This window comes from Parus major, chromosome 2 (assembly GCF_001522545.3).
Source record: "Parus major isolate Abel chromosome 2, Parus_major1.1, whole genome shotgun sequence".
Taxonomy (NCBI): domain Eukaryota; kingdom Metazoa; phylum Chordata; class Aves; order Passeriformes; family Paridae; genus Parus; species Parus major.
The window spans coordinates 108,246,897-108,273,910 of NC_031769.1; the positions used below are offsets into that span (position 1 = coordinate 108,246,897).

The 27,014-nt window shown below is 37.5% G+C and overlaps 1 protein-coding gene across 4 annotated transcripts in view; it reads right to left on the minus strand.

Moving 5' to 3' along the window:
* Window positions 1-577: 577 nt before the first annotated feature.
* LOC107200155 (ras-related protein Rab-10-like) overlaps window positions 578-27,014 on the minus strand; it is a 32,796-nt gene continuing 6,359 nt past the window's right edge. The window contains exons 3-6 of one of the 4 annotated variants that reach the window (XM_015618233.3): window positions 23,892-24,030; window positions 15,642-15,731; window positions 10,680-10,781; window positions 578-1,495 (exon numbers count right to left, since the gene is read on the minus strand). In XM_015618233.3, the coding sequence (XP_015473719.1) occupies window positions 1,421-1,495; window positions 10,680-10,781; window positions 15,642-15,731; window positions 23,892-24,030 (406 nt within the window). In that variant the 3' untranslated portion in view covers window positions 578-1,420. Of the gene's footprint in view, window positions 1,496-9,828; window positions 10,296-10,679; window positions 10,782-15,641; window positions 15,732-23,891; window positions 24,031-27,014 lie in introns of those variants that run through there. The other 3 variants (XM_015618232.3, XM_015618235.3, XM_015618234.3) reach the window with 3 other exon arrangements.

A 27,014-nucleotide genomic window follows, 5' to 3' on the forward strand; every position in this document is an offset into this window, starting at 1 on the left:
ACTATCCTTTTGCACCATTTCTGCAGGCACACTAACCAGGGTAGGGGCACATGAACCCGGCACTATGCTCAGGCACATTTTGGTCCCATGTGCTCAGCTCCCTTTCTCAATAACAAATTTAATAATATTTTGATATTATGACAATCTGCAAACAGCCCACAAAAAAGAAGCAAGCATATTTCAGAATGTTAGTGGCATTTCAAAACAGTAAGCCAGTGGGGTTAGTTATTTTGGATGTGCTGGGATGGATCAAAACACAATTCTGCACAACAGCATTAGTCATTCATAAATGGTGATAAAACAACCACATCTCCTATGCAAGGCAATAAAAAAAGACAGTATAGTTGCCACAATTTTTCAGATTTCTCAAACCTGTGTTTGTTTTTTGCTTATCTTGAGTTGTGCTTGCTTTGCTTTTGATAAAGAAAAAGTAACCAGCATCCTGATTCTGCCCTTGTTTAAAATTAAATATTTTCCATGGATTTTAAAGATATTACAAGTTTGTATAAAACAAATCTACTATGAGCAGAATCAGATACCTTCTCTATATACACTTTAAGAAAATAACATAAATATATCACAATATCAAAAAAGCCTTTTATTGTGATCATTTGTGACAAAAAACATTTGAAAATGCAGGTATGCTGCTAACACCTGCATAAATTATTTTAAGGAATTATGTAATTTAAATAACAGAAACATTATTATTATTATTACTGGAGGTATTCTGTTGTTCCATGTTTTCTGAATTCTTTGGAAGGTCCAGCAACACAATCTAGTGGAAGGTGTCACTCCCCATATTAGGGAGGTTGGAACTAGATGATCTTCAAGCTTTCTTCCAACCCAAACTATTCTATGACACCAATCTTTATATCCCTTTCTCTCAGGCATCACCTTTGCAGAGTCCCTATTCAAGGGTACTGAAGTAGCACGTATGTGTCTGAAATGGGTATAAAAGAAACCAAGCCAAAAATTCTCTGAGACTTGTCTTATGGGATTGCAGTAAATATCAAGTACTTAAAGAGACATTAAATAATTTCATATAGAAGATTGATTACGTGATGATGTCAATGTTCATTGTATTACAAATCTCATATAAATAACACATACAAAAGAAGTGAAGAGTGTTTTTTTAATAACAGAAAATTAATACATTTAGACATCATTGCATTCAAGCACTGTCACCCTGTGATACATCTAATAATTCCAAAATCAGACAACTGTTTTATCTTCACATTAAAAATATGAAAATATAATATAAACATATAAAAAAATTGATAACAAAGTCTGTGTAATGCAAAGGATGCCTAAACACTATTTTTGTGGCTCACTTTTAAAACCTTGTATTTAACAATAATGTATATAAAACTTTGTAACACTTGGTATTTCCTGAAGAGAAAACAGAATAAGAAACAGTGTTTCAGAATGCACAGCAGGTTCTCTTCTTAGTTTCTTTTAGAGACACAATGTCTAAGTCATGTAATACACAGGATTTCTGAAAAACAAACAAAAGCAAATACTTCATTAAGATAACTAGAACATAACGGTTGAAAAGTTTGCTTTTTCACATACTTTAATGTAAAATATCTGGTGCAGTCACTGGATATGTTTTTCCTTTGAATATTTAATTAAATGATTGAAGTTTTCTAATAAATTAGATGGAAATTGACGCCCATGCAAGTCCTACTTGGCATCTTTACATTCTTTAGCTGCTTCAAACATCTCCCCTAAATATGAAGGTGACAGAAAGTGTCTTTTGAGGAGTCACTACAAACCATACATGCCAATCCTGTAAACCTTTACTTACATGAACTGTTCTTTAAGTACAGGTTCTCCTGTTGACTACACCAATGTTAGCTGATTTTCACTTAAGTAACCTTATCTTTGAAGTATTGGGCATCGGTTGAAAAAGTCCAGTTGAAAGGATCAGGAAATACAGAAAATCAGTAACTCACTAAAAAAAGGCACAGGCTATTAACTGTTATAAAACTTGTTTTGTGAAATTCACTAAAATTCTGGTTTTTTGCCTCTATTTAATAACCAGGAATACCCCCACATGGAAACAGTTCAGTCTTTATCATGATAAACTATCTAAATAGCACTCCACCCTTGTAAAACATTTATGTACTGATTGCAAAAGCAGATTATAACAAAAATGAAAATCATCAAAACCAGGACTCTTCCTTTCAGCAACGAGCTCAACTAGATAATTAATGTTGACCAGAGAAACAATCAAACCCGGTTGTGCAATTGCAGAACATGTCACAATCTTGTTCTCTGCAACTATGAACACTGAACCCTGAACTAGGACTCAAAGACACAGAGAATATTGTCACATGCCCAGGAAAATGGAAGCCCCAACTTCACTACCTGCCACTCTGTTGCCTGTGTCTTGGCAGGCTTACCAACTAAGCACAGAGAAGTAAGTGCAACCACTGGATTCACCACATTCCTCTCTCAACCCAAACCCAACAGCCATAAACAAGCGTGTCTGACAATAAAGAGAAGCCTCCAGAGATAACAGCTATCGAAGTTGGAATGTATGAAATCCAAAGCACATGAAAAAAAAGAAAGGAAGAAGGGAAAAAAGGCATCATGCAGTACAATACTAATTGTGATTCAGAATTGAAAACTTACACAAAGTCACAGGGTAGTTGAACATTGACTACTTCCAGAAAGATTCACCTAAAATTACGGCACCAGAACGAGGGCAAAATATAAAGTCTCCCCTCTGCTACAAATAAGCTTTATGCCTCTTTGGCTGAGAATATTCATCACTATTTAAAATTCTGGAGAAGATGCATGGAATTTGTTTCCTTTTTCTTTTGCAGCCATAGTTCCAGCTCTTCCAGAATGCTGGCTGCCCTGTGCTAGAGCCATCCCCACAAAGAGAGTGGCTGAGCTCATTCCCCCCTGAGGCTGCAGGGACCCAGGGGGGCTTCCACAGTGCATGGTGCTGGGGGGAGAAGATGAAACATCTGGGAAGGGATCAAAAGTGATGGATAGAGGAAGGAGCAGAGGGCAGGAAATGTATTGTAGTGTCTAAACCCCAGGATGGATGCTGAAGATGTCATCAGGAAAATTATTAGCAAATACTGTCTGACTAGCCTTTCTGAAGACCGTGGCTTACTGATTTTAGAAATTTCTTGTCATAATGAATTCTTGTCATAATGAATGCTCCACATAATGAAGAAATACATCAGATGCCCTTTTCCTTTTTTTTTTTTTTTTCCCCTTGGGTTTTTAATTTATTTATTTATTTTTTTGGGTGGTAAGGATCAAGAGACAAAACATTTTTATTACCCTTAAGAATTCCCACAAATAACAACATGCAGCTTTATAGCTTCTGATTAGTTTTAACTTTTTACACAGTTGTGGGAGGTACAGACATTAGATATGATTTCTGCTAGGTAGAGACAGTATTTGGTAGTCTGCAAGCATAGACAGTAAATTAAAAGTATGAAGACCTTTTTAAAAAAGGGAGCAAGGCAGAATCAAAAGTACACAAACATAACCTTGTCATCTCAAGGAACAAAATACCACTCTGGTTTAGAGATAAGATTCTGAAGGGAAAATAAAAGCTTTGGAAGGTAATGGTACAGTAAGAAACTTAATTTCACTCAATTGAGACCCAGAAATAACATTGAGCATTAATTGTTGTGAACATTAACTAAATATGTTTTGTTTCACCCATGCTTTTTCTTGAGAAGAAAACAATCAGCTTAAGTAGTAAAAGAGTTCTAGAAAAATCCCCATTCGAACAGTTTCAGAATTCAAGTTTCACTTATGTAGAGGAAACAGGGCATTTGAAGATGTTGCAGATTTTACTTCAAGACCAAACTTCATGCTTTCAGTCAAAGGGGAGAAAATTACATTTCCTTAAACACTTGGATACTTATTCGCATCTTTAACATTTTACTACTTATAATACTTTTAGATGGTAAGTAAGCTGTTTGTATATCCTTAGCAAGGATCCTCAGTACTGCTAAGTGATTAAGAATGGTGAAACATACTTGATAATGCGACAGTTCGTATAATCTCTAAAATCGTTATTTGATAGTTCATCTACAAACTAGCCAGGACAGACAGACAAGAACCACCACTTCACAAATAAAGAACATCCATTTAAAAATCCATTTAAAAGCTAACTACTGATAATCACTTCAGTTTGTAAGACTCTTCCATACAGGGTCTTTGTGAAGCAAATAAGAGTCTGGGATCTGTTTAAGCAAATGTGCTGCACACACATTTAAAAAGTGCACATTCATAATATAAAGAGATACAGAAAGTCCTGAAGCAATGATTAGATTTGGGTAATCCCACATAGCACTCAGCCTCAGCCAAGCCTTGGAAGAGGTGGGGCACCCCCTCTCCTAAAATTACAGCAGGGAGGTATGCAAATCTCTCCCACCTGTGAGAACAAGGCTGGCAGCATTCCTCCTCCAGGGCTCCATGAACACTAACACATCCAGCTCACATTTCACCTCAGCTTGTTGAAACTCACTGCCCCACAAGTCAGCCAACAAACAACTGTGAACAGCAAAAGACTGTGAAAAGGTGAAAAGAACCAAAATGGTACCAAGAAGCTGGAGTTTTCACTTCAGTATCTTGGGCAAAGTGGGGTTTTGAAAATACCGCCACAGACACAGATGCTGCTGTACCCTGCAGTGATTTCAGTAAGATGTTGAAACTTCCTGCTATCAAATACTAGTTTTTCCTGTTAAATAGCACAGCAGACATGTCTCACCTAACTGACAGGCATCTCTGCAAGCTAATTTTAAACTTCCTGCTTAAAACTCCCCTTCTGGCTGTCTCTCCTGCCCACTTCAAAGCAGAATTTGTATCACTGGCATGCAAGACATACCTAGACACAAGAGTTGTGATAAGATGGCTCAGTTACTGATTTTTTTTTTTTTTTAATCAAGGCAAGAAAGCTACAGTGGTATACAAAGGAAAATGTAATGAAAAACCCCAACAACCTTTCTGAAAGGTTTCTAATGAGTAAATACATAAATCTTCATTAAGCTCAGCTGCCCATTCCTTGCTGAAAACCTACTCAGATTAATGGTGGATGCATCTTCTCCAGCACCAGTTTTTGATATTTTAATACTGGTTTAGTTATTTTGAAAGTGGGGGTCACTGTGGGTTTGGAATAATTACAGGATTTTGCTTTATCTGTATCATATCCCTGGTCAAAGTCAGACCTGGAGTGCTTGCTGAAAAATTAGAAGCTTTGGAGAAACAAACAAAAGAGTCTGTAACTAAGGTTACTATTATTTATAACTTCTTTAAATTTTGAGGATTTTTACTCTAATTAAAAAATGATCCTACTTAATTACTGAAATAATTTTGTTTATATTTAACAGTGATTGTTGACAAAGACTGGCAGAGAACTTCATGCAACGAAGTCCCATGTGACTTCAGTGCCTGATCTGCCATAAGAGAGACCTTAGTTATTAATAGTCCTGACACTTTTTATGTATTTCCTCTATATTCTGTAACTCAAATTACCTGTTCAAAATGCAAGAGAGTAGTTTCACAATCACAATGGGCTGGACATGGCACAAGCAGTATTTTAAGCAAGGGCTAGGGATATATTAGCAGGGAAGGCAATCACTGTGGGAACAGGTACAGGATCAGGAGAGGAGGACATGAGGTCTGGCACAGCAGGATCTAACTGCTGCTGACTATATTCCTCAAGGAGTGTAGGTGAAAGTCTTGCTCCCAAAGCCTGCTATTCCACCATATCTAAAACATCTAACACACTGGCAAAGCCTGGGGCTCTATCTCCCTCTCCTCTTACCAGCATGTAGACTGTAACAATGTTGTACTGCAATTAGTTATTCACAAACTTCCCGACAGCTGTGGATCTCATGTGAAGTTAGTTCCTCAACCCTAGAGATCATCTGGGTGAGGTTTAATATAGTTGCATCATAAAAACTCTATTTAAGAGAGCAATATGTCTTCAAGGTCAATATCCTGCAGAAGCAGCAAATGCCAGAAGTAAGCCAAGTCTGTAACTTGTTCTCCTGGAGTCTAATTAATTTAATTTGAATCATATGAAAACATATAGGTTGAGATATAGAGGCCTCCATAATCAATGCAGGGAGAAAGACACCTCTGAAACACAATTTTACCTTAAAGACTCACCTCTTTCCATTGAATAGAGATGATTCCAGACAACCACACCAGTCATGCAAATTTTAGCTTGCTAGGATTGCATGCTAAAATGAATCTCATCCCCTATACACAGATGTTGCGATTAAGTTTTGATTTACATGACCTAATTATATGCTACTGTTTCCAGAAGAATATCTGGCTCATTCAATGTCCAGAACAGACTTTTAAAAAAAATTAAATAACCGTAGTTAAATTTGCCTTACACTGCACCAGCACAAAGTGAGTTGGTACCATTTATCCTCTCTGCTTTAATCTGTACCTTGGTTCCCACATGTGCAATACTGAATATACCTAATGTTACTAAGAAAGTCAAGGAGATAAAAATCTAAAATGGATCTAAAGTACAGCAGAACATGCATTATAAAAAACCTCTCGAAGGAATTATTATTCTGTGGTCAGTACAAGATAAATAAAGGGCAAATAAAGCCTGGGGCTCCATGCATGACTAAGGATAATAAAGAAACACTGAGTATGCACTGCTGGAGACACAGGGATCTTTTAGACAAACTAACAATTCCATGAACCTCAGCAATAATGAAATCCGATTTCCTATGGATTTGGGTCTTGAAGTGAATTAAATTTGATATCTCTGATGCAAACTCCAGCTGGAGTAGCTGGTTGAAGCACTTTTCAGTCTCTCTGTGGTCTCTAATATTCTATGAACTAATGCTGGAGACTTTCCTTCTGCAGAGTACTCTGCCTCTCACCTTATTTCAAGAACTACTCAGGAACTTAACTATCTTTCAGTTTGATCTGTTAAATTTGTTTAAAATCAGCTAACAAGTTCCAAAGGTACTTTAAGAGCAAAGGAATAGAAAACCCAGTATAATCTCAACAATCTTGTTGCCATAGGAAAGAGATGTAAAGAAATGAAGGAAGAACAAAATTGAGGCCTGCTACTTCTGAGTGTTCATTTCAAATGACATCCAATTGTTAACCATTAGATGTTACTCTCAACAGCACAGGGCAAGGTCTTAAATGGATTTTCACTGTTCTCAACTCAGCAGATATATGTTTATTTAACATGATTAAAATAATCTTAGTAGTAAATCACTGTTGAGAGGTAGGCAGAATATAAGTTTTAGTTAGTTTTATTGCAGTTTTCAGAAAAAGGTGATAACTCCATTCTTATTTCCTTTTTTTTTAACAGAGTTCTCTCCTGATCCTAGTTTAGAAAAATACCAACAATCACACCCAAAAGGACATAAACAAAGGCTTGTATCAATTTTTTAAAAATCTACTTGAGAACACTACTGCTTGCCAGGCATGAAACCAAAGAACACAAAAGAGCAAATTCTAACTGCATTCTGGGTGGTATTTTTCTGGTTTTGGTAGTTTTTACAGGACTGACTCACACGTCCAAATAGTTCACTGGCAACCAGAAGCATTGTCAAAGAACAGCTGTCATCTATTAATGAACAGGTTTAGGCGTATATGAGATTCATGAGAATCATGAATAAATAAAATACTGTTATTTGTCAACATGTCTAAGCAAACTCCTGGAATAATCTATGTCATTAACATTTATTTCCACTGCAGCCTTTCAAATACAATCAAATTGGCTATTACTGCCCTTCTCCAAAAACTCATCCGTCAGAGGAAGTTAAAACTCAAGTACTGCATTCAGTTATTATTAACTCATTGGTTTGAAAATTACGAGTTCTCAGAAATACAGCATGAATCCTTAGCTGTTACCAATGTAAGCTGTCAAAAACACATCCAGTGGTTTTAATGAGACTGCCCATGTAAATTAGAGCTGCAGGATCAACACCCAGCATAGAATGGCTGAGATGGAAAGCATCTGAAAGCTCAAGCAGCACTTTAGTTATCCAGGTCACTGGGATACAGAAGTCTTCTCTCTCCCTTAAGCCCACTACAAGACGAACTACAAAAGAAGAGATGGGAAACCACAGCACAAAATAGTGACAATACACTGAAACACTTGTCCTTTTTTTGTTTTGCATTGTTTAAATGTCTTTAATATGAAACTTTTAATTATTTTTCTTTCCTCAATCCACCACTGAACCACAACTTGATCTAAATTTTGAAAGAATCAAGAAGCTTGGTACTTCTGTATGTGCTCTATAACTCTGGACATCAAACTTCCCCATCTATAGGAGAGTTTTGTGTAAATTAAGTTACTAAGGTCATGTCCACAGCAAATAACAAGCAAGAATGTACATAAGAAGTCCTAGATTTCCTTATATTAATACAGTCTACTGCAATGATCTGAGAATGGTCTACTGCCTGCCAGCCTGCCCTGATTATTTATCTTATCTCTGAATAAGGTTCATGCACTTCCCAAAAGCATGGCCATAATAGACTGTTCTAGGGAGTTCCTTTCTTCTGTGGGACTGGGAAAGCAGTGATGTGCTTGCAGTGAAGCATCTCATCTGTCTGGGACAGATGGTCCATTGCAGAGGGCAGGGAGGCCCGATATCCCCAGGCATAGGTTCCTTGGGCCAAAGCACTGTGCAAAGCTGTATCTCCTTTTTACAATCAGCAAACACGTATTTCACCACTACCAAATGGATGTGTGACTGAAATTATCTCAGACTGGCATCTATCATGTAATTTTTCACAGCTACTAGTCACACTTGCTACTGCATTTTCCATTCTCCAAAATTTCATCAGTTAGAGGAAGTTAAAATTCAAGTACTACATTCAGATTTCACAGTTTTGTGAACAGGCAAATTATTTTGTCGAACCTGAAAACCATGATGAAACTGTATGGTAGATTTTTTTTTTCCAGCAAATGCTTTCTTATCAGGCCAGTGGTAAAACCAATTGGGCTAAAGGGGCTCTTGTTTAAATCAACAAATGCATTTTACTGAAAATGGCAAATTATACACCAAAGTAATGGTACATGATGCCTTATCAGGATTCAAAATATTTTTAGCAAAGGTGAAACATTACTACAAACAAGTATGACACACTCTCATGGGCTTGTTTTCCAAACACACACACACACACACACACACACACATACACACACACAGCATACAACTGTTCAAAGCAGTTCTAATTAAAACCAAGCAGTAATATAACATATTCAATGTGGTCTGAATTTTTTTCCCATGTCCACACCACAAACCCCATGAATTTGCATGAAGGTGAGTAGGAATACTGAAGTTTCACTTACTGTAAAATAAATACAGGCAATCTCAATATGAAAAATACCCAAACACCATTTCTGCATGTACAGAGAATTCTCTTAGATATCATCCAAACACACTCTGCAGAAATGCTCACTTCACACGTATTTGTCTTTGCAGCAGTTATGATCATAGTTATTGTTTTGTAGTTTTCATGTTTCATACTAACAATATATTCTCTATTTACACTAGACATTTTTCATTTAAAACAAAATCAGAATTATCTTACTTGAGACAGTTTTCCAAGCTCAGGAACTCAAGGACGTGCCATTATCCTCCTGTTCTAAACAGTATTTGACTGTTCAGTTGCTGAGCTTCATTTTCATGTTAAAGCAACCAAAATCTTTCTTGCCCTTTATTTTCCTCCCCCTAAATAACCAACTACAGCTTGTGTTACTATGTAGTATGACAGGACCCTGATTTAGAAGCAGTCCAACCCTGAGCTATTATTCTGACCATCCCCTATGGCTACTTAATCAAAACACTGCGACTTGTGACTTTGTCAGTAATTTTGCTCATTTATCTTTATTATGACTTGAAGAGTATTCGGAGTGGAAGGTTAGTTTTGTATAACTAATATTGGTGATGAATGACAGTGATAATACATTGCATGAAGAACATCTATTAATGTCTAAAATAATATTCTACTGCCTAAAAATAAATTGCAATGCAAAACATTTTCAGAGCTAATGAACAATAATTCAGTCCTACAAAAGAATTGCAACTCTGAGGAGTAAGGACCTTTAAACCAACACACTCAAGTTAGAGATGCTGACTCTGACAGCTACAATATTGATTCTACCACTAATTAAGTCAAATCTTTAGGCCCTGATAACTTCAAAAGCACTAGTGTAAATCAGCCAAACAAACAGCTATGAACCTTGGATAAAACATTTGATTGCTGAACATAAAAGCTCCACAGATTCCATCATGATGCAGCATCTTCACTGTGTGCACACTCTGCAGAAGGAAAAAGGAATCTTCCTAGCACAGAAGTGGAACTACTCTGGAGCTGTTAACCACTCCCTTAAAAAAAACTATGGGAAATAAAGCCACAAATACAGTCTTCCTGAATTTTCACTTTCTCTCTGAACTGTATTGTACCTGCTCACCTCTTCTGTTTTTCTCCTTTCACTATTCACAACAATAGAGTCCCACTCTCTTCTTCTTCTCCCCATGTTTCTCCTCTGTATGCCTGCAGGTACAGGATTGGCCCAAAATACTAACTCCATAAGGCAAAACCAGCATCAGCTCTGTTTTGCTTAAACTGTTCTGTAGTTACAACTTTATCCAATCTGCCAAGAAAAATCTCCCATTTTCTTCCTCCTTAGGAAAGAAGCCTACCTTTTCCAGGATTTCCTTAGTCAAGACTGAGAATGCATGCTCAATGTTCACATTTTCTTTAGCACTGGTCTCAAAAAATGGCATTCCATACTCCCAAGCAAGCTGAAAAACAAATGTAAGAAATGGAATAAACATTCTTCAGGAAAAAAAACAGTTCCTAATACTAGTAGCAAGAAATATGGAGGTGTTCTGACTGCTTATACAATATAGAAACACTAATTAAGTACATGATTGCTCAGTAAAATACTCTATATTCATTCTCTGTTTATAAATTTCAGGTGCCTCTTAAAACATTCTTCTTAAATTCTTGTGTTTTCAAAACAGCTTTTCTAACCAATCTTTACTTGTAAATAACAAGAATAAACTCCCGTGGGTCTGTTCTCAGTGTTTTGATTTATTTGGAAAATGAGCTGTCTCCTAAGCAATTATTTAGAGGAAACTAATGGAGTGCCTGCAGATAAAAATATGACAAAAAATGTTGAAAAAAAGTGGCATGATGAAATATAAAAAAGAGATGCTCCTTTATGCTAGACAGAGAGAAGCACAGAGTTAACAGGCAAGCAAAGAAAATGTATGCATGCAAAAAGACATTGTGGTAAAAGGCAAACAGAGAAAATACTTAGGAGGACAGCATAGACGTTACATTCGTTGGTTTTATTTAATTTACTCCTGTTGTTGTATTTCCAGTGTATTTCCGTTACAGATAACTTTGAGATATGTTGGCATGAAGAAAAAATCCCAACACAATACACATGTATTATAATCAGATTTCAAAATTTTAGTCAAAATATAATAAAGATTACACTAAAGGTTAAAAAAAAAAAAGTAAGCAAAATGGTTTCTTTCCAAAATGCTACAAGAAAATGTAGTTCTGTAAATAAAGATGAGATCTAACTGATTCACTAAACAGAGACCACTTCATAACTTCATATGGGATTCTGAAACTCAGTGGACTGCTGGGAACTGGTTTTCGTACTGTAGCAACTTGTTACAGGAAGTTAAGATCATTGACCTATTGCCAGTACAAAACAATAATGCATAAGAGTTCATAAATAAAAATACAAACAATAAAAGAATACTGGGCTAATAAAGAGAACTGGCTTCCTGATTGTGAAGTACACAGAAACTACTATTAAATATCCCTTTTCCTTCCTTGTATCATGTAACAGGTTCCTAAAGGTTACTTGTGTACAAACTCTGATGAACGCAAACCAACCCTTTTTATCATGGAATCACAGAAATAATTTTGAAAGATAACCCCACTTGAAATGAGACTACTGCCCACGCAATATTGGGTCAGCCCTGGCTTTGCCTACAAAAGTCTTGAAATCCACCAGTGTTGGAGGTTCTGTAGCCTCTATGGGACCCTCTTCCATGGCTACACCAACCTTCTAGTGCAACTGGTTCTCCTCAAGTCCAACCTGAACCTCCCAAGCCAGGATTTGCTGCCCCTCTGTTTATTGTCTGTCTCTAATGAGAAGAATCTATTTCTGTCATTCCTTTAGTGTCACTTCAGTCGCTGTAGACCAGTAACTGCTCCTTAGCCTGCTTTTTACCCAGCTCCCTCTCCTCATGGAATACTAGACCCTAATCACCTTTAAACCTGTCTGCTGGACCAGCTGCAGTTTCTCAATACCCTTCTTGAAATGGGAGAGCCAAAGCTGGACACAACATTCCATGTGGCTTTGCCAGCACTAAGAAAGGGGGGTAATAATCTCCCCAGATCTATCATACATTATCCTTCTAAGGTAGCCCAGCACCTTTAAAGCTATGAAGGAATACTGGTGACTTATGTTCAAGCTGGTGTTCACTGTAACTTATCAATCTTTCATACCAGGGCACTGACTCATGCCTTGGATTATTCCATCACAGGTGCAAATCTTTGCATTTCATGAACTTCATGATGTTTCTGCTGACCCAGTTCCCAAGTTTATCAAGATCCCACAGAACTGGTGTTCTCCTACTCTCCTTTGGGTGCCAGTGACACCCCTTAATCTCATGTCACATGCAAATCACCTTCTATCATCAGACAAATCACCAATGAAGATGCCGAACAATGTGACTGAGGCAAGGCTGCCTATAGTTCCTGAATCTTCTTCCTTGCCTTTTTTAGAAGATACACATCATGCTGGCATCTTTCTAGTCAAAAGGGATCTCTCCCAACCACCATGATTTTTCAGAGTTGAATGATAGTGGCTCAAATCACAATGATCAGCCCTTTCAGCACAACTGGGCGAACTTCATCATGTCTACATGCATGTACAACTTTCCAAAGCAATTTCTAATCCAAAGCTTTCCCACTGCTGGCTGACCTGCTCCTTCCCAAACCATGCCAGCACCTGCAGAGGCCTGGGAGCAAGCTCTGATTGTGAAGACCAAAGAAAAGAAAAATCAAATCAAATCGAACAAAAAACCTTGAATACTTGAGCCTTCTCTGTGTCATATTACTACATAGCCTACTACATCTATCAATGCACCCCCATTTCCTCTACATGTGCACAATATTGGTCACAGAAGATTAATGTCAGTATTTTTTCACTTTACCCTGCATACTGCTAAACTCTGTGGCAAGCAAGTCCTCCAAAAATATAGCTCAGTGGAAAAACCCCCACTGGTCCAGTGGTAAAGCAGTTGAAAGTATGAACACATATCTGGCTACACCCTCTCAGAAAGACAACAGAAAGGTGTATTCAAAGAACTACTTTTTTTCCTTGGGAGCACCTTAAACAGATCCATAAATAAAATACCTAAATACATTTACAAACCTGTGGGAATTATGCTGCTAAGAAATGATATTTCATAATATCCTTGGAGTTTGGAGAACTTGTGTGAAATAAGCTTATATCTTACCAACAACAATAAAATAGGTAATGTTAATACTGCTTCCTAGGAAAGTGTTGGTATGATTTCTTAGTGCTGAATCAGAGAGATATGTCTGAAATATTCTGAAATTGTACAGAGGTCTATTACACGTGAAAAATCAGCTTTGAAACTATAAATCAGCTTTAGTTATGAAGACAGCAAAAGAAAAAAAAAAAAAAAAGCAAGAAGATTTTACTTGGCTTTTTCTGTTAGAAAGATTTGATAGGAGAAAAACAACCACATTCTACCAAGTCATACAACCTTCAGCATTTTTATCTTTCAATGAAAAAGATAATGATATTGGGGGGTGAACAGCCCCAAGAAGGCTGAGTTAAAATTTTTATCAAAATGAATAAGAAGCAATTAATATAAGAAAATTATACTTCATAATGTTAAAATTAAATATCTCAATTTCTGAGTGATCGCACTTACCTAAGTTTGTACAAAATTAATTATTACATGATTTTGTACACAAAGAAACAAAAAATATTCTCAGCATTAAATTGAAATGAAATTAAATACAACAGCCACTCAGTTATAACAGATTTTTACAGAAATGCCAATATAGATTATGAGATTCCCAGGGAATCTAGAGTTCCTCTGTGCAAGAGACTGAACAAAACAATACTTAAAGCTCATACTATCAGGGTAATATGAAATATGTAACGGCAAATCATTATTTCTCAAAGTTAGAATCAAACTGCTTTCCCCTCTTAATAAGGATATTTTCTTCTTTAGAGTGAGAGGACAATTACTGTCTCTCTCACTGCTAATGGAATCTTTCTCCAGCACATTCAGATCCTTTAGCACTCATGTGCTAAATCATGTTAAAAGAAGAAACAGTGTAACAGAAGAGTTGCCTTGCCTCGAAACACAGGGGAAATCTAGAAAACAGACTCATTGCGGAGGAGGTAATGATTTGTTTCTGAAAAAACAAAATACTACATTAAGAGGAATTTTGGTTGCATGGTTAAGAACCCAGAAGTCAGAAAATGTCATGGTTAATACCCATGCAAAACCCTGCTGCTGCCCTCTGGTGCACATGTATCCAGCGACTCTCTAGGTTTCTGACAGTGCATCCTTTGTGTGAGACTACAACATGTATTTTTCAGCAACCTTATTCCTTGTACACAGACATGGTAAATTAACACTGAAAGCATCTTGCATGTGAACTATGAAATCTCAGGAGTGTAATGTTGTCCAAAAGGTGATGTTATATTTTAAAGTTCCCTAATCTGGAATTATATAATTGGCAAGAAGCTATCAGAGTGTTTTTCTTTAAATGTGAGACATCCTGCTTGACTCACCATGCCTGAAAGCATAACAGGAGGATAATGCCAAGTTCCAGAGAACAGATGCATACAGTTTGCAGTAGCAAAATTTACTGGTATATAGGATACACACTCCTGCAATATTTAATTATTATCTCAATTTCTTCCATCATAGCATAGCTTCTGAATTTCCTCACTGGCTCACAGTGAGAGACATTTGCTATTCCTTTTAGAACAACACTCCCCATGTAATAAGTTCTTCCCCTACCCGTGGTCAGCATGAAATTCTACTGTAGTTTCAACTATATATTACATACGCAGTTTTGGGGAGCTGGATGTCCAATATCTGTCCAGTCTTATTTAAGGTTCTTCACAGACAATGGAGATCATTTTACACAGGCTGACAGAATATTCTTTATAGTCAGACTGTAGCAAAAACATCAGTGATGTGTGGTATCAGAAAAATTATGCAGAATGTATTGCATTTTAATATTACACATTACAACAGTACTCTGAAAATGCAGTCTATATAAGATTTCTGTTGTATATATATTCTGTTATATATATATATATATATATTTCTGCAGTCTATCTAAGATTTCTGTAGAACTTTTAAAGTACATCTTAACATTTAAAAGAACCGGTATTCTAAAGAGATCAGCTAGGAATTACTTAATATATTTCTAACTCTCCAGAACTCCACAACTGTTCTTCTAGAGCAAGTCCTAATAGAACTTTTAGAATTCAGAAGCTTTTTACCACTTTCAGTTTAACAGCTCAGTCACATACTAAGAAACTCAGGAGGACCCAAAGAAAGTACCAAAGATACCTTTTCTCCTTTCTGTTTTGGAACTACCCGTTCTGACTCCTTATCACACTTGTTGCCCAACAGTATTACGTCCACTTCATCACCTGCTTTCTAAAAGAGAACCAGCATTAATAAGTGTCAAGTAAGAAAAAAGCAAACAACAAAAGCCCTTCACCTTCAGCTCACACTAACCTTCAGCACACCATTTCCTTGAAAGTAAAGGCTAAATTCTGCCATGACCTTCATATGTGCAAATATTTTCCACCAGTTACTGGGGTTTGGAGGAAAACAGAAAGAATGCAAAGAGCAGAAAGAAGCTATTTAGAAGTGCACGTGTAATTTCCAACCCCTTTTATAAGATATAAAGTATAAGGTGCATGGGCACCATCTTCTGATGAATGCTCCATCTTGAGGCTTTAAAATGACTGGAAATGCCCTGAATTCACAGGCACTGCCCTCCTTAAAGTAATAGATTAATGGATTAGCATATGACTCTGGTCTACATCCAGCACTCACAAGTAAAAAGGCAGGAATTTGCTGCACCTGAAAGAGCACCTCTCTGTACTTCACTGTTGCACACAGACAGTAAAATTACTTTCAAAGTGTTCAAATTCAACATAAAAATCTGATTATTCCAAGACACTAGGAAGAAGGCAATAGACTTTTAATGAAGTAAAATTTTAAAACCTCATTGATTTCAAAAGGAAGAAAAATCTACCTTTTTGACCTTGTCTCCTTCTCTGTTCCTCTAATCCACTCACATGCATGATGACTGTGAAATGCACTGGGTTTTTAGCATCAGTGTTATTTTAAGATAAGTCACTGTAACTATATGCAACTGGAATAATGACAAGGAAAGGGAATAGTTCTGCAACAGCATGTGAAATTTGAAAACTAATTTGTTGTGAAAATCATAATATTTAAAATCACTTTTGGTGCTTAAACGGAGGACATTGAGGGTCTCAAACCTACAAACAATTAAAGCTACTGTAGCCTGATACCATGGCTTTTATTCTGGAGGTACATGCTCCCACAGCTTCCCTGATGAGTCAAAAAGTCTGGTCTCAGGCTGCAGATCTCTCTACAGGGACTTTGATGAAATCTCTGATCTCTGTCAAATCCTTAACATTTTTAAGTTTGCCATTAGACAAAATCAATCACAACCATACAGAGAAAAACCTTTATTCATTAAAGGATGTCAGAATACTATTTTTAGTCTATTTCTGCTTTTACAACTATTTGAAGACTTTATCAGTAGGAACAATTTAATATTAAGGAACACTATTTCTTTTTTTTTTTTTTTAATCCATTCTCCTCTTAGAGTCATCTAGATTTATTTCATCCCCACAGCTTATTAAAATGAAGTAAATTTCATAAGAGTATGAAGTACAGGCCTAAAATAATGAATCAATCTAACCTGGATTAACAGACCAAAATGCTGGCTGTTTAAGAATGCACTGAAGCTTCACTCATTAAGATCAGTGGCTCTCCTATGTAAAATCACATACATCAGTCCCAAAATAGGGTAAATAGACAATTATATAATCAACTTTTAATTCAGAAGAAGACTGAAGGTTGATGAAGGTTTTACAAGTGACATTTGATTTCATTCTGCAGTTAAAGGTTAGAGGGAAATACTTGCATACTGCATGCACAAACCCACTGAATTAATTCTGTAACTTAATTTCTATATAAACAGCACAAACTTTTGCAGTAGGAATGTTCCTTCTAAACAGCTTCAAATAGTATCAGAACTTAACTGAGGTCTGAGGTACTTTCAGCAAGTATTGATTAGTACTACCAATCACAAAGTATTTACTTTTGCAAACAACTACTATTTCTACATCAATATAATGTATTAATGTATTTGCAATTTGTCTAGATCCTCCACCAAAGCACTTATAGTACTCCTTTTTAAAAGATAGTATCTTGCAGTTTCTTGCATTTAGAAAACTGAAGATTGTTAGTCAAAATGATGTCCATTTTAAATTCTGAAAACTGATTATGTATGATGCCTTAAAAAAATAAGTCAACACAACTAAGCAGAAGTTTGACCATGTGCTCAGCTGGCATAAAAACTGCATGGGTTTTGATGATTTGAACTGGCCAAAAATATGGCTTTTCAGTGCTTCCAAAAGCTTGCTGTATATTCTCATACTCTGTTATTTATAGCCCAGGAATAAGCCTTCCAAATGCAAAATCTATAGCTAAAAAGATGAAGGTTATTTTACAGTTGTTAAAATCCTATTATGCAAGTCAGCACTTGAGTAAGCTCATAGAGTCAGGAAACATTTTTTCCCCATATTATGGAGAATACTATTAAAAATTTCATCAAGGCAAAAAGGATTTTTTTCTAGATAGAGTTTTGGCCTGGTATGTCAAAAATGTCGATTTTTGGTTCACTCTCTCAGTTTTTCTTTGGGTTTTAACATTTCAAATTTCACATTTTACTGAAGGTTAAAATAAATATAATCTTAACCTGGAGACTACGTACATTATTTTATTTTGAAAAGGAAAACATCATCACTGTATCTCTCTGAAAAAATTGGAGCCAAGAGATTTCCTGAAACTGACTGAGTTTTCTCAAGTGTTTGGCACTGCTTGGAGCCACCAGGTTTTTGCAGAAGGGTTTTTCTTCCACTGGGTTCCCAGGCAGCTTGATCTGGCAGCAGCAGGAGCCAGGCTGCTCTGAGCAGTGGCCACGGGAGGGAGCAGCAGCAGAGCCACAAACTCAGCAGTGCCACATCCTGGATTTGGAACATTGGACACTCACATCACAGTACCACAGTCTCTGCAGCACACTACTGATAGGGGCCAGCCAACCATGCCCTTCACCCCACTGCTTAATGTCCCCCCAGCCAGGGAAATACACAACCTGACTATAAGGCTATTAACAGAAATCAAAAATGCAAAAGCAAAAATATCTTGCTCATCCATTTTGTTTATAATTTGTCTGGGGATTTGGGTGGGGTTTTTCTCAAATGTTAGGTCTTTTTTTCCCCTACAGTTTTTATTTTCCAGAAGTGCTGTGAATTTATGTGAGTATGAAAAGTAGCAGACACCTTTTCTGTAAGAAAACTACACCATATCTGTACTTACAGGTTATTGGAAAAAACTATCCCTCCACCTCTTAAATGGTGAACACAGAATCTACCAAGAATAATCCCAACCTCCCCTGCAGCAAACTGACTATGATGATTATGAGCTCACTGAGACTCCTCGTATAAATCTATCTGTCCAGGAATACATCTTTCAGAACACCAACTTGTCCCTTCACCACAACTCCAGGGGGGAGTTGTGAAGGGCTGCATGACATTGATACTCATTAATTACAGATGGAAAAGGCAACAGAAGTTTATTTGTAGGTCAAAACAGTGAAGCTGAGAACCCATACCTGATAAATACACTGTGGAAATTCTTAAATAATTTGTGTTTGAAGAAGAAATGCAGCATTAATATAGTTTTTCACATTTAAAGAAGATGCACATGGTCAAACATCAAGATGAAAGCAGAGCTGGAGAAAGCCATAAAACTGGGAAACTTCTTCTTCTTACCATTAGACAATGACACTAGAAACATATTCTTTGTAATAGTGAAGAACAATTTCTTAGAAATAGATTGTCCTCAGAATCTCTTTAAAGGTATCACATGGGCAGTGTTTATATCAGGATTGCCAAACACATCTCTTTCCACATATATTTCCAAGCACCACCTTATGACCTCAGTTACAAATACCTGGTTTCCAGGACTTCAGTAGAAACAAATGAATGGTAACATTTATTTGTCTATTAGTAAATTTAGAATGCAATATATATAAACCAATTTATCCCAAAACCAACCTAGGGCTACACACAAACCCATTTAGTAAAATGACAAGAGCAAGACTTTTAAGTTCTAATCAGAGCCGTAACAATAAACCTATCTATGAACTGGGACAATTTGATCTTTTGACATCAAGCTCTCCCATCTGAGCAAGAAAAACTCAGAAGAGTTTCAAATCAAACTAATTTACATTTGTAAAGCATTTTGCTGTGCTGCTTTTATTTAAGTGTGATGCAGAAACACTGAAAGACAGTCTAGTTTTCCCAAAAGCACCAGAGGAACCAAACCAAAAAAGGGCACTATGCAGAAATGGCAGCAACTCAACAATTCACACAGTTCATATCCTGGTTGAGGGGTCACTTCTTCAGGTAAGACAAATAGATGGTTTATGTCTTTAAAAACACTCAACTACTGTCACCAAGACTTGCACAAGAAAATAAAATTATCTTCTCCATGCAGAAAATTCTGTCATGGCAGACAATTTCCAGCACAGACATAATTGTTAGGAGCTGGTATCACCAACTCTCACGGCCACACCAGGAGACTAGCACAATTGAAAGCAGTCCAAGGTATTTAGAAGTAAATTAAGACCTACCATCTATGTCAACAATTTCTGGAGACCCAGACGCCACATGTGAATAATGCAGTGATTTAGGCTGGCAAGAACTTCTATAAGTCAGCTGGTCTAGTCCCCTTCTCAAAGATGGGCCAACTTCAAAATCAGATTGCTCAAGACCCTGCTGAATGGAGTTTTAAGTGGCTCCTTTAAGTGATCCTCTCTGGGCACCTATTTGAGTATCTGAACCACTCTGTTGTGAGGAACCTTTTGCCAGTGTTAATTGGATACTTGTTCAAAACATCCTGGAAAAAACTGTTTTCTGCAAATGGATTTGGTACACAGCTGCTTGCATTTATTTAATTTTCAAAGGCCAAATAGCATCAACCTTTCAGAATAGGAGCACACAGTAACTAAAAGCCATGTTAGCAGGAGGAGCACTTTAATAAATTTGACATACCCTGAAATCCTACAAATAAAGAATGGTTTCCAGTTCTAAAATTATCTTCCTGCAATTATCATCCTCCTAATGAATGCATTACAAATCCAATACTGCTATATTGGACTTGCCAATAATGTTCCAAGATATTAATCTGTGAGTGAGTATATTCTTCTAGTAAGCTTTTAAAACGTACAGTCATGTTACAGTTTCATCTAGTTCTGAACTCAAATTTTACTGCAATACAGATATGGCAGCATCTTTGTGTCTTGTATTTCCTTGGATAATAATTCAATTTTAATAGTAAAGCTGCTGTATTCCACACATAAACTAACTGAAATACAATGAGAACATTACTGCTAATCTTATTGTAATTGCACTGACTGTCCAGTTTTTATAAAATCAATGGGAGTTTTTAAGAATGCTAAATTTCTTGGATTGTTATTTTCAACTGGTGCAAAAATGGCTTAGCACACTGAACAGATTGTTAAAGAACTTTCTTCTTAAAATCTTTATGCACAAAGAACTAAAAAATGAGACCATAATGTAATAACTGAATTGACTCAGAAATTCCTTTTTGACCTGATTGGTTCAGATGTAAGCTTTACATTACCTAATAATCTGGTATTTAGTGAAACCTGTATTCTCTCTGTTTCCCTTTTTAAAAATTATTTATTTTTTCTATGCTTGCATATTTTAAATGGTGCTCTAGAAACAGTCATTTTGATTCTTGGCATTTGTAGGGAATTAAAAACTGGTTTGCATTCACAGACCAAAGCAAATGCAAGGAATGTCACCGACCTCCAGGAAGTAATTAATTTTCATGAAATGTCCTGTGTTTTAACAGTTATTGCTTAAAAGCATTTCTTTTGCAATGAACAGCCCCATATATTTTCACCAAGACACTTCAGAAATTGATATCCCACTAGGACTAAATTAAATTTTTTATTACTATCTAGCTCTATTACAACACTAATTGCTAGTTTTGAGATTGGTACAATTAATCACGCAATTTACATTCCTAGAAATTGTTTTAGATTATTTTTCCATTTTTTAAACTTTAAACAAAAGTACCTTCAGGGGTTAAGATTAAACAGTCCAAACATTACTACCTTGAGTACATTCACACAAAAGCTTTTAAAACATCACAAACAGAGAGCAGGCTTGTGCAGGTATCATTTCCTGATTGACTACAGCAGACCTAAACCCGCATGGTGGTCACAGGAGCTAGACCCAACCCACCCTCCACCCTAGCCATACAGCCCTGATACCTTCTTTCTGTTTATGCCAGTGCATTGTAGCCTACTGAATTAATCATCCTGTTGATCTAATTGAAGATGAGAGGACAAAATGACCCCTTTGGGGCCAGTGTGAAGTCAGAACAATATTTTATGATGAAATATACATGGATGGATGGATGGATGGATGGATGGATAGATAGATAGATAGATAGATAGATAGATAGATAGATAGATAGATAGATAGATAGATAGGAATGGATATATGCAGATAATCTACATTTTTAATTTCAGGTAACAGCAAACCTGCTATCATACTGTTTGCTGAGCTAAATCTTTATTAACCATGAAACTGTACAACCAGTGGCATATCTAGCTGTGACTTTTGTTTTGCCAACAGAAGAAAGGCACATGTTTTTCTTAACAAAATAATAAAATAGATATGTTAGTTTAAAGTGTGTGCAGACAAGCCAGTAAGAATATTGTGTCATCAAATCTCCTTTGTAACACATTAGTGAAGTTAGGCACTGTTGCCACTAAGACTTTTAAGATGGCTCTAAGGTCAAGAACAATAATGTACTAGGTCACCAGAGTAATGTTCTTAAAAATGAGATAATGTGAATGTAATGTTTTCCTAAGGGTATAAGATACCCCATGTATATATTATATATATTATTGGATATACGATCATGTGTAGTTCATTAATTCAGCTGTACACTAAAGCTGTGAAGAGAGAAAATAATGCATTTGATGGTTTTATTTCAAGTCTCCTTTCTCAAGGCAAACTCTCCCATCCATCTGCATCTAATCACAAGAGTATTTAAAAAAGCCCAAAACTTTACTTGATTTTGATCAATGGAGAGCACTACCTTGCTCGTATTCTTACACTAACTTCCACATGCATACTAACTACAAGCTGCTGTGCTACTGCTGAGGGGCAATACACTGCTCTGACAGCCTCCTCAGGATGGAAAGTAGAGAGAACAATACTGATCTTTTTTTCCCTGGTATCAAAAGACAGGAGACACATGGGAATGGCTCAAAGTTGTGCCAGGGATACTCAGACTGGACATTGGGAAGCATTTCTTTCCTGGTGGTCAAACACTGGAATATGCTTCCTGGGGAGATGGTCAATTCCCCAAGCCAAATTAAGAGGCATCTGGACAATGCTCTTCATAACATAATTTAATTTTGAGTCAGCTGGACTAGATGATAATTGGTTGGGCAGCTGGACTAGGTGATCACTGAAGGTCCCTTACAGCTGAACTATTCTATTCTAAAACTGCCTTGCCTTTATCTAATAGAGAACACATCAAGAAAGACCGACCAAAAAAGACTTGGAATACAGGGTTACAGTCAGCTGAATGATCTTGGGTCTAAAGGTTTGCCCACTCCTCCCTCCCTTCACATTGTTTCCAGACATTCTTCTTCTGGTCTTCCTACTCTACCTGTTTATCTTACTCCAGCTCCAATAAGTGTCAGACCCTTCTATGAGCCTCTCAAACTCACTGATAGATCAGAAAAACCACTCAATTTCATTTTCTGTGAGTTTTCTACCACATTAGGAAGTCAGAGTGAGGCACAGAGGGCTCTGACAAGCTCCAGTGGGAACACATACCCCGTCTGGCAGCCATGTGCTGTTGAATCACTTCCTATGTCACATGAAAGTACATATTTCTGGCTGCAGCACCATGAGCAGCTGAGCTAACCAAACAGCTTCCCATCCAACTTCCTCCCTCTTGAAATCATCTTCGCAAGGAATATCCAGCAAGGACAAAGAGGATATTTAATTCCTTTGATCTTGGGATGAGGTAACTACACTGAAGTAATGAAATTAGGAAAGGGAAATCACTGGCTGTGATATGGAGTTTTGATATGGAATCTAATTAAAATCCCAGGATGAGCTCATGCAGACTGATCTATGCAATGCCACACCAGTGACAAGCACACAATAACTCAACATGCACAAAGAGGGATTGGAATCTATGTTTTAGAAGTACTTCAGAAAACATTCCTCCATCAACATGGGCTTGTCTAAATATAAACCAGGTTCCAATTTCAGATGACAGTAATTCTACTATCACACTGTGTGCTGAGTTAAATGCAAGAAATTCTGGTTAGAAACATACAGGAAGAAGAATACATCTCATGCAGTCGTTTAAAATGACACACTAATTACCTTCATTAAGCAACCAACCACTGACAGATATATTTACCTCATATATGTCATTCATCCAGATGGTTATACTTTGAAAACTCTTCAGATTTGTGATGTCATATACAAGAACAAAGCCTTGTGCACCACGGAAATAGCTGGTACTAAGTGTATGGAACCGCTCCTGGCCAGCAGTATCCCTGAAGGAAATTGTAACAGACACACACACAAACAAACAAACAAAAAAAGAGATGATTAAACTGCAGAATACCCAAGAAAGATTACTTTACTTTAAGGAGTATTGTCCAAATTTTAAATTATGTACTCTAACACGAAAGGAACAGGAAAAATCACAGATGAGAGAAAATCTGTGTGCCAGATACAGCAATAAAAGAAATACGCTGAAAATTTATTCTGAATAATACAGCCCTACTAGGAAAGCCAAGCCAGTGGCTGAAATCTGAGAGTAATGTCAAGTCCACCATTCCTTCTTTATATAAATAACTCAGGTGATTAAAAAAATCAGATATCATCTGAAATCCCCATATTCTGAAAACCCCTTTGTAAACTGTGATACAAACAGCACCTGGTTTAGGTAGAAGACAGGTTTTGGGAAAAATCCATAAAATACACAGACACAGTGATTCTTACACATAATGCCAAAACTTGAGGAAACAAACACAAATGGGATCCTCCAATCTGCTTCAGGAGATGTTGGCTACAAAGTACCACACCCCAAATATTTCTACACTAATACACCAAGAAAGAGGAACAAACCACAGAAGCTCCAAGCTTTGTCCCAGTCCCAGGGACTTACCATCACTGGCATAAGTGAAACCTGATGGAAAATAAAATAAATAAGGAAGGTGCATGCCCAGTGGAAGCAAAGTCAGGTGACATGGAAAGAATACATAGATTCTGTTTGCCACTGTAGGGAGAAAATTTGTGTGGTCAAAGCTACATTGGAGTTGAAGCTGACAGAAACATGGGAGACAATAAAAAGTTTTTTCAAATATAAGAATGGCAAAAGATAGTGTAGAAATAGCATCAGCCTATTACATGAGGAGGATGGTCAACTCACCAAAAGTGACATGGACAAGGCAGAGGTGTTTAATGCATTCTTTGTCTCTTGTCTTCAACACAGATGACAGACCAAGGGGGTCTCAGTGCCCTGAGCTGGAGGATCATGACTGTGTAAATGATCAACTCCTGTCAACCCTGAAATTGAATGGGATCTGCTTCTCCAGCTGGATCTCTACAAATCCATGAGGCCTGATGGGATTCATCTGAGAATTCTCAAATGCTGGCTGATGTCATCACAAAGCCTCTCTCAGTTTTTGAGCAGTTTTGGAAGTCTGGAGAGGTCCCAGCTGACCAGAAGCTGGGTAAAGCTGACACAGTTTTCAAGAAGGGCAATACCCTGGAAACTACAGGCCTGTCAGTCTCACTTCAGTGCTCAGTAAAACAATGAAAAATATTATTCTGGGAGATACACCTGGAGGACAACACAGTCATTGGTTGCAGCCAGCACAGCAGGCCAAAGTCCTGCTTGTTGAACGTGATTTCCTTCTATAAAACAGTAATCCATCTAGCTGATCGAAGAAAGCCAATAGATGTGATCTCACTGAACTTCCACAAAACTTTTGGTACTGTCTCTCACAGTACCTTCCAGACCAAATGTCCAGCACACAGCTGGAAAACCATGCTGAATGATGGGTGAGCAACAGGCTCACAGGTCAGGCACAAAGGGTTACAGTGAATGGGGTGACATCAGGCTGGGGTCTGGGCACTGGTGGGGTTCTGAAGGGCTCCATTCTTGGCCCTGTTCTCTTCAACATCTTCATTAACCACTGGGATGCAGGACTCAAAGGGACACTAAGTAGGTTTGCCAAAAATACGAAACTGGGAGAAGCTGTTGACTCCCTCCAGAGCAGAGAGGCCCTACAGAGAGACCTTGACAAATCAAGAGTTTGTTGAGGTTGACTGGGCAATCACCAACTGCTTGAAGTTTAACAAGGGCAAGTGCTGGATTCTGCATCTGGGGCAATCCTGGTTGTGTGTACAGACTGGGGAATGAGATCCTGGAAAGCAGGGATGCAGAAAGGCACCTGGGGGTCACTGGCAAGTTGAACAGGAGTCAGGAGTAACCTGGCAGCCAGGAGGGCCAAGCGTGTCCTGGGGGGCATCAGGCACAGCATGGCCAGCTGGGCAAAGGAGGGGATTGTCCTGCTCTGCTCTGCACTGAGGCAGCCTCACCTCAAGTGCTGGGGGCAGTTTTGGGCACCACAATATAAAAAAGGCATTAAGCTCTTAGAGAGCATCCAAAGGAGGGCCATGAGAATAGGGGAAGGCATACTTGGGGTTGCTGAGGTCACTTGGCTTGCTCAGCCTGGAGGAGACTGAAGGGAGACCTCACTGCACTCTACAACTTAATCACAAGGCAAAGCAGAGGGGCAGATACTGATCTCTTTACTCTCATGACTAGTAACAGGACTTGAGGTGAGTCAGGGGCAGGTAGGTTGGCTATCAGGAAAAGGTTCTTCACCCAGAGGGTAGCTGGGCACTGGAACAGGCTCCCCAGGGAAGCAGTCACAGCATGAAGCCTGACAGAGATCAAGAAGCATTTGGACAGTGTTCTCAAGCACATGGTGTGATTCTTGGTGTCCTATGCAAGGCCACAAGTCAGTCTCGATGATCCTGATGGGTCCCTTCCAATTCTATGATTCTTTGAATTATGCCTTAAGAAAGCTATAAACAACCCTCTAATATTTTTGCATTAAAGCCTGAGATGGAATAACTGCAGATCTAATACCGGTCAGATAATTCAAATACAGATTTACTCCTTGAGAAGTTAAATACCAGTAAATAATCAGTATTAGATGCCTGGAGAGCCAGGTGTCAGAAGCATACATAACCTTAGAAAAACTTCCAAACCAAAAAATTTCCAAAGATTCATGTTATCAGAAATCACTTCTCTTGGTGACCTGTTTGAACAAACATTTGATGGGTAATGAAATGTAGTATTTTCTTGCTTTGTCACTTTTTTCAATGTTCCTACACAATTAAATACACTTCATATGGAACATAGATCTGCACTTGTTTGTATGCTGCAAGCTTTATTGCTAATGCAACCCAGTGACAACCATCTTTTTAACTTACATTAGCTGCTGCAAAAAATATACTC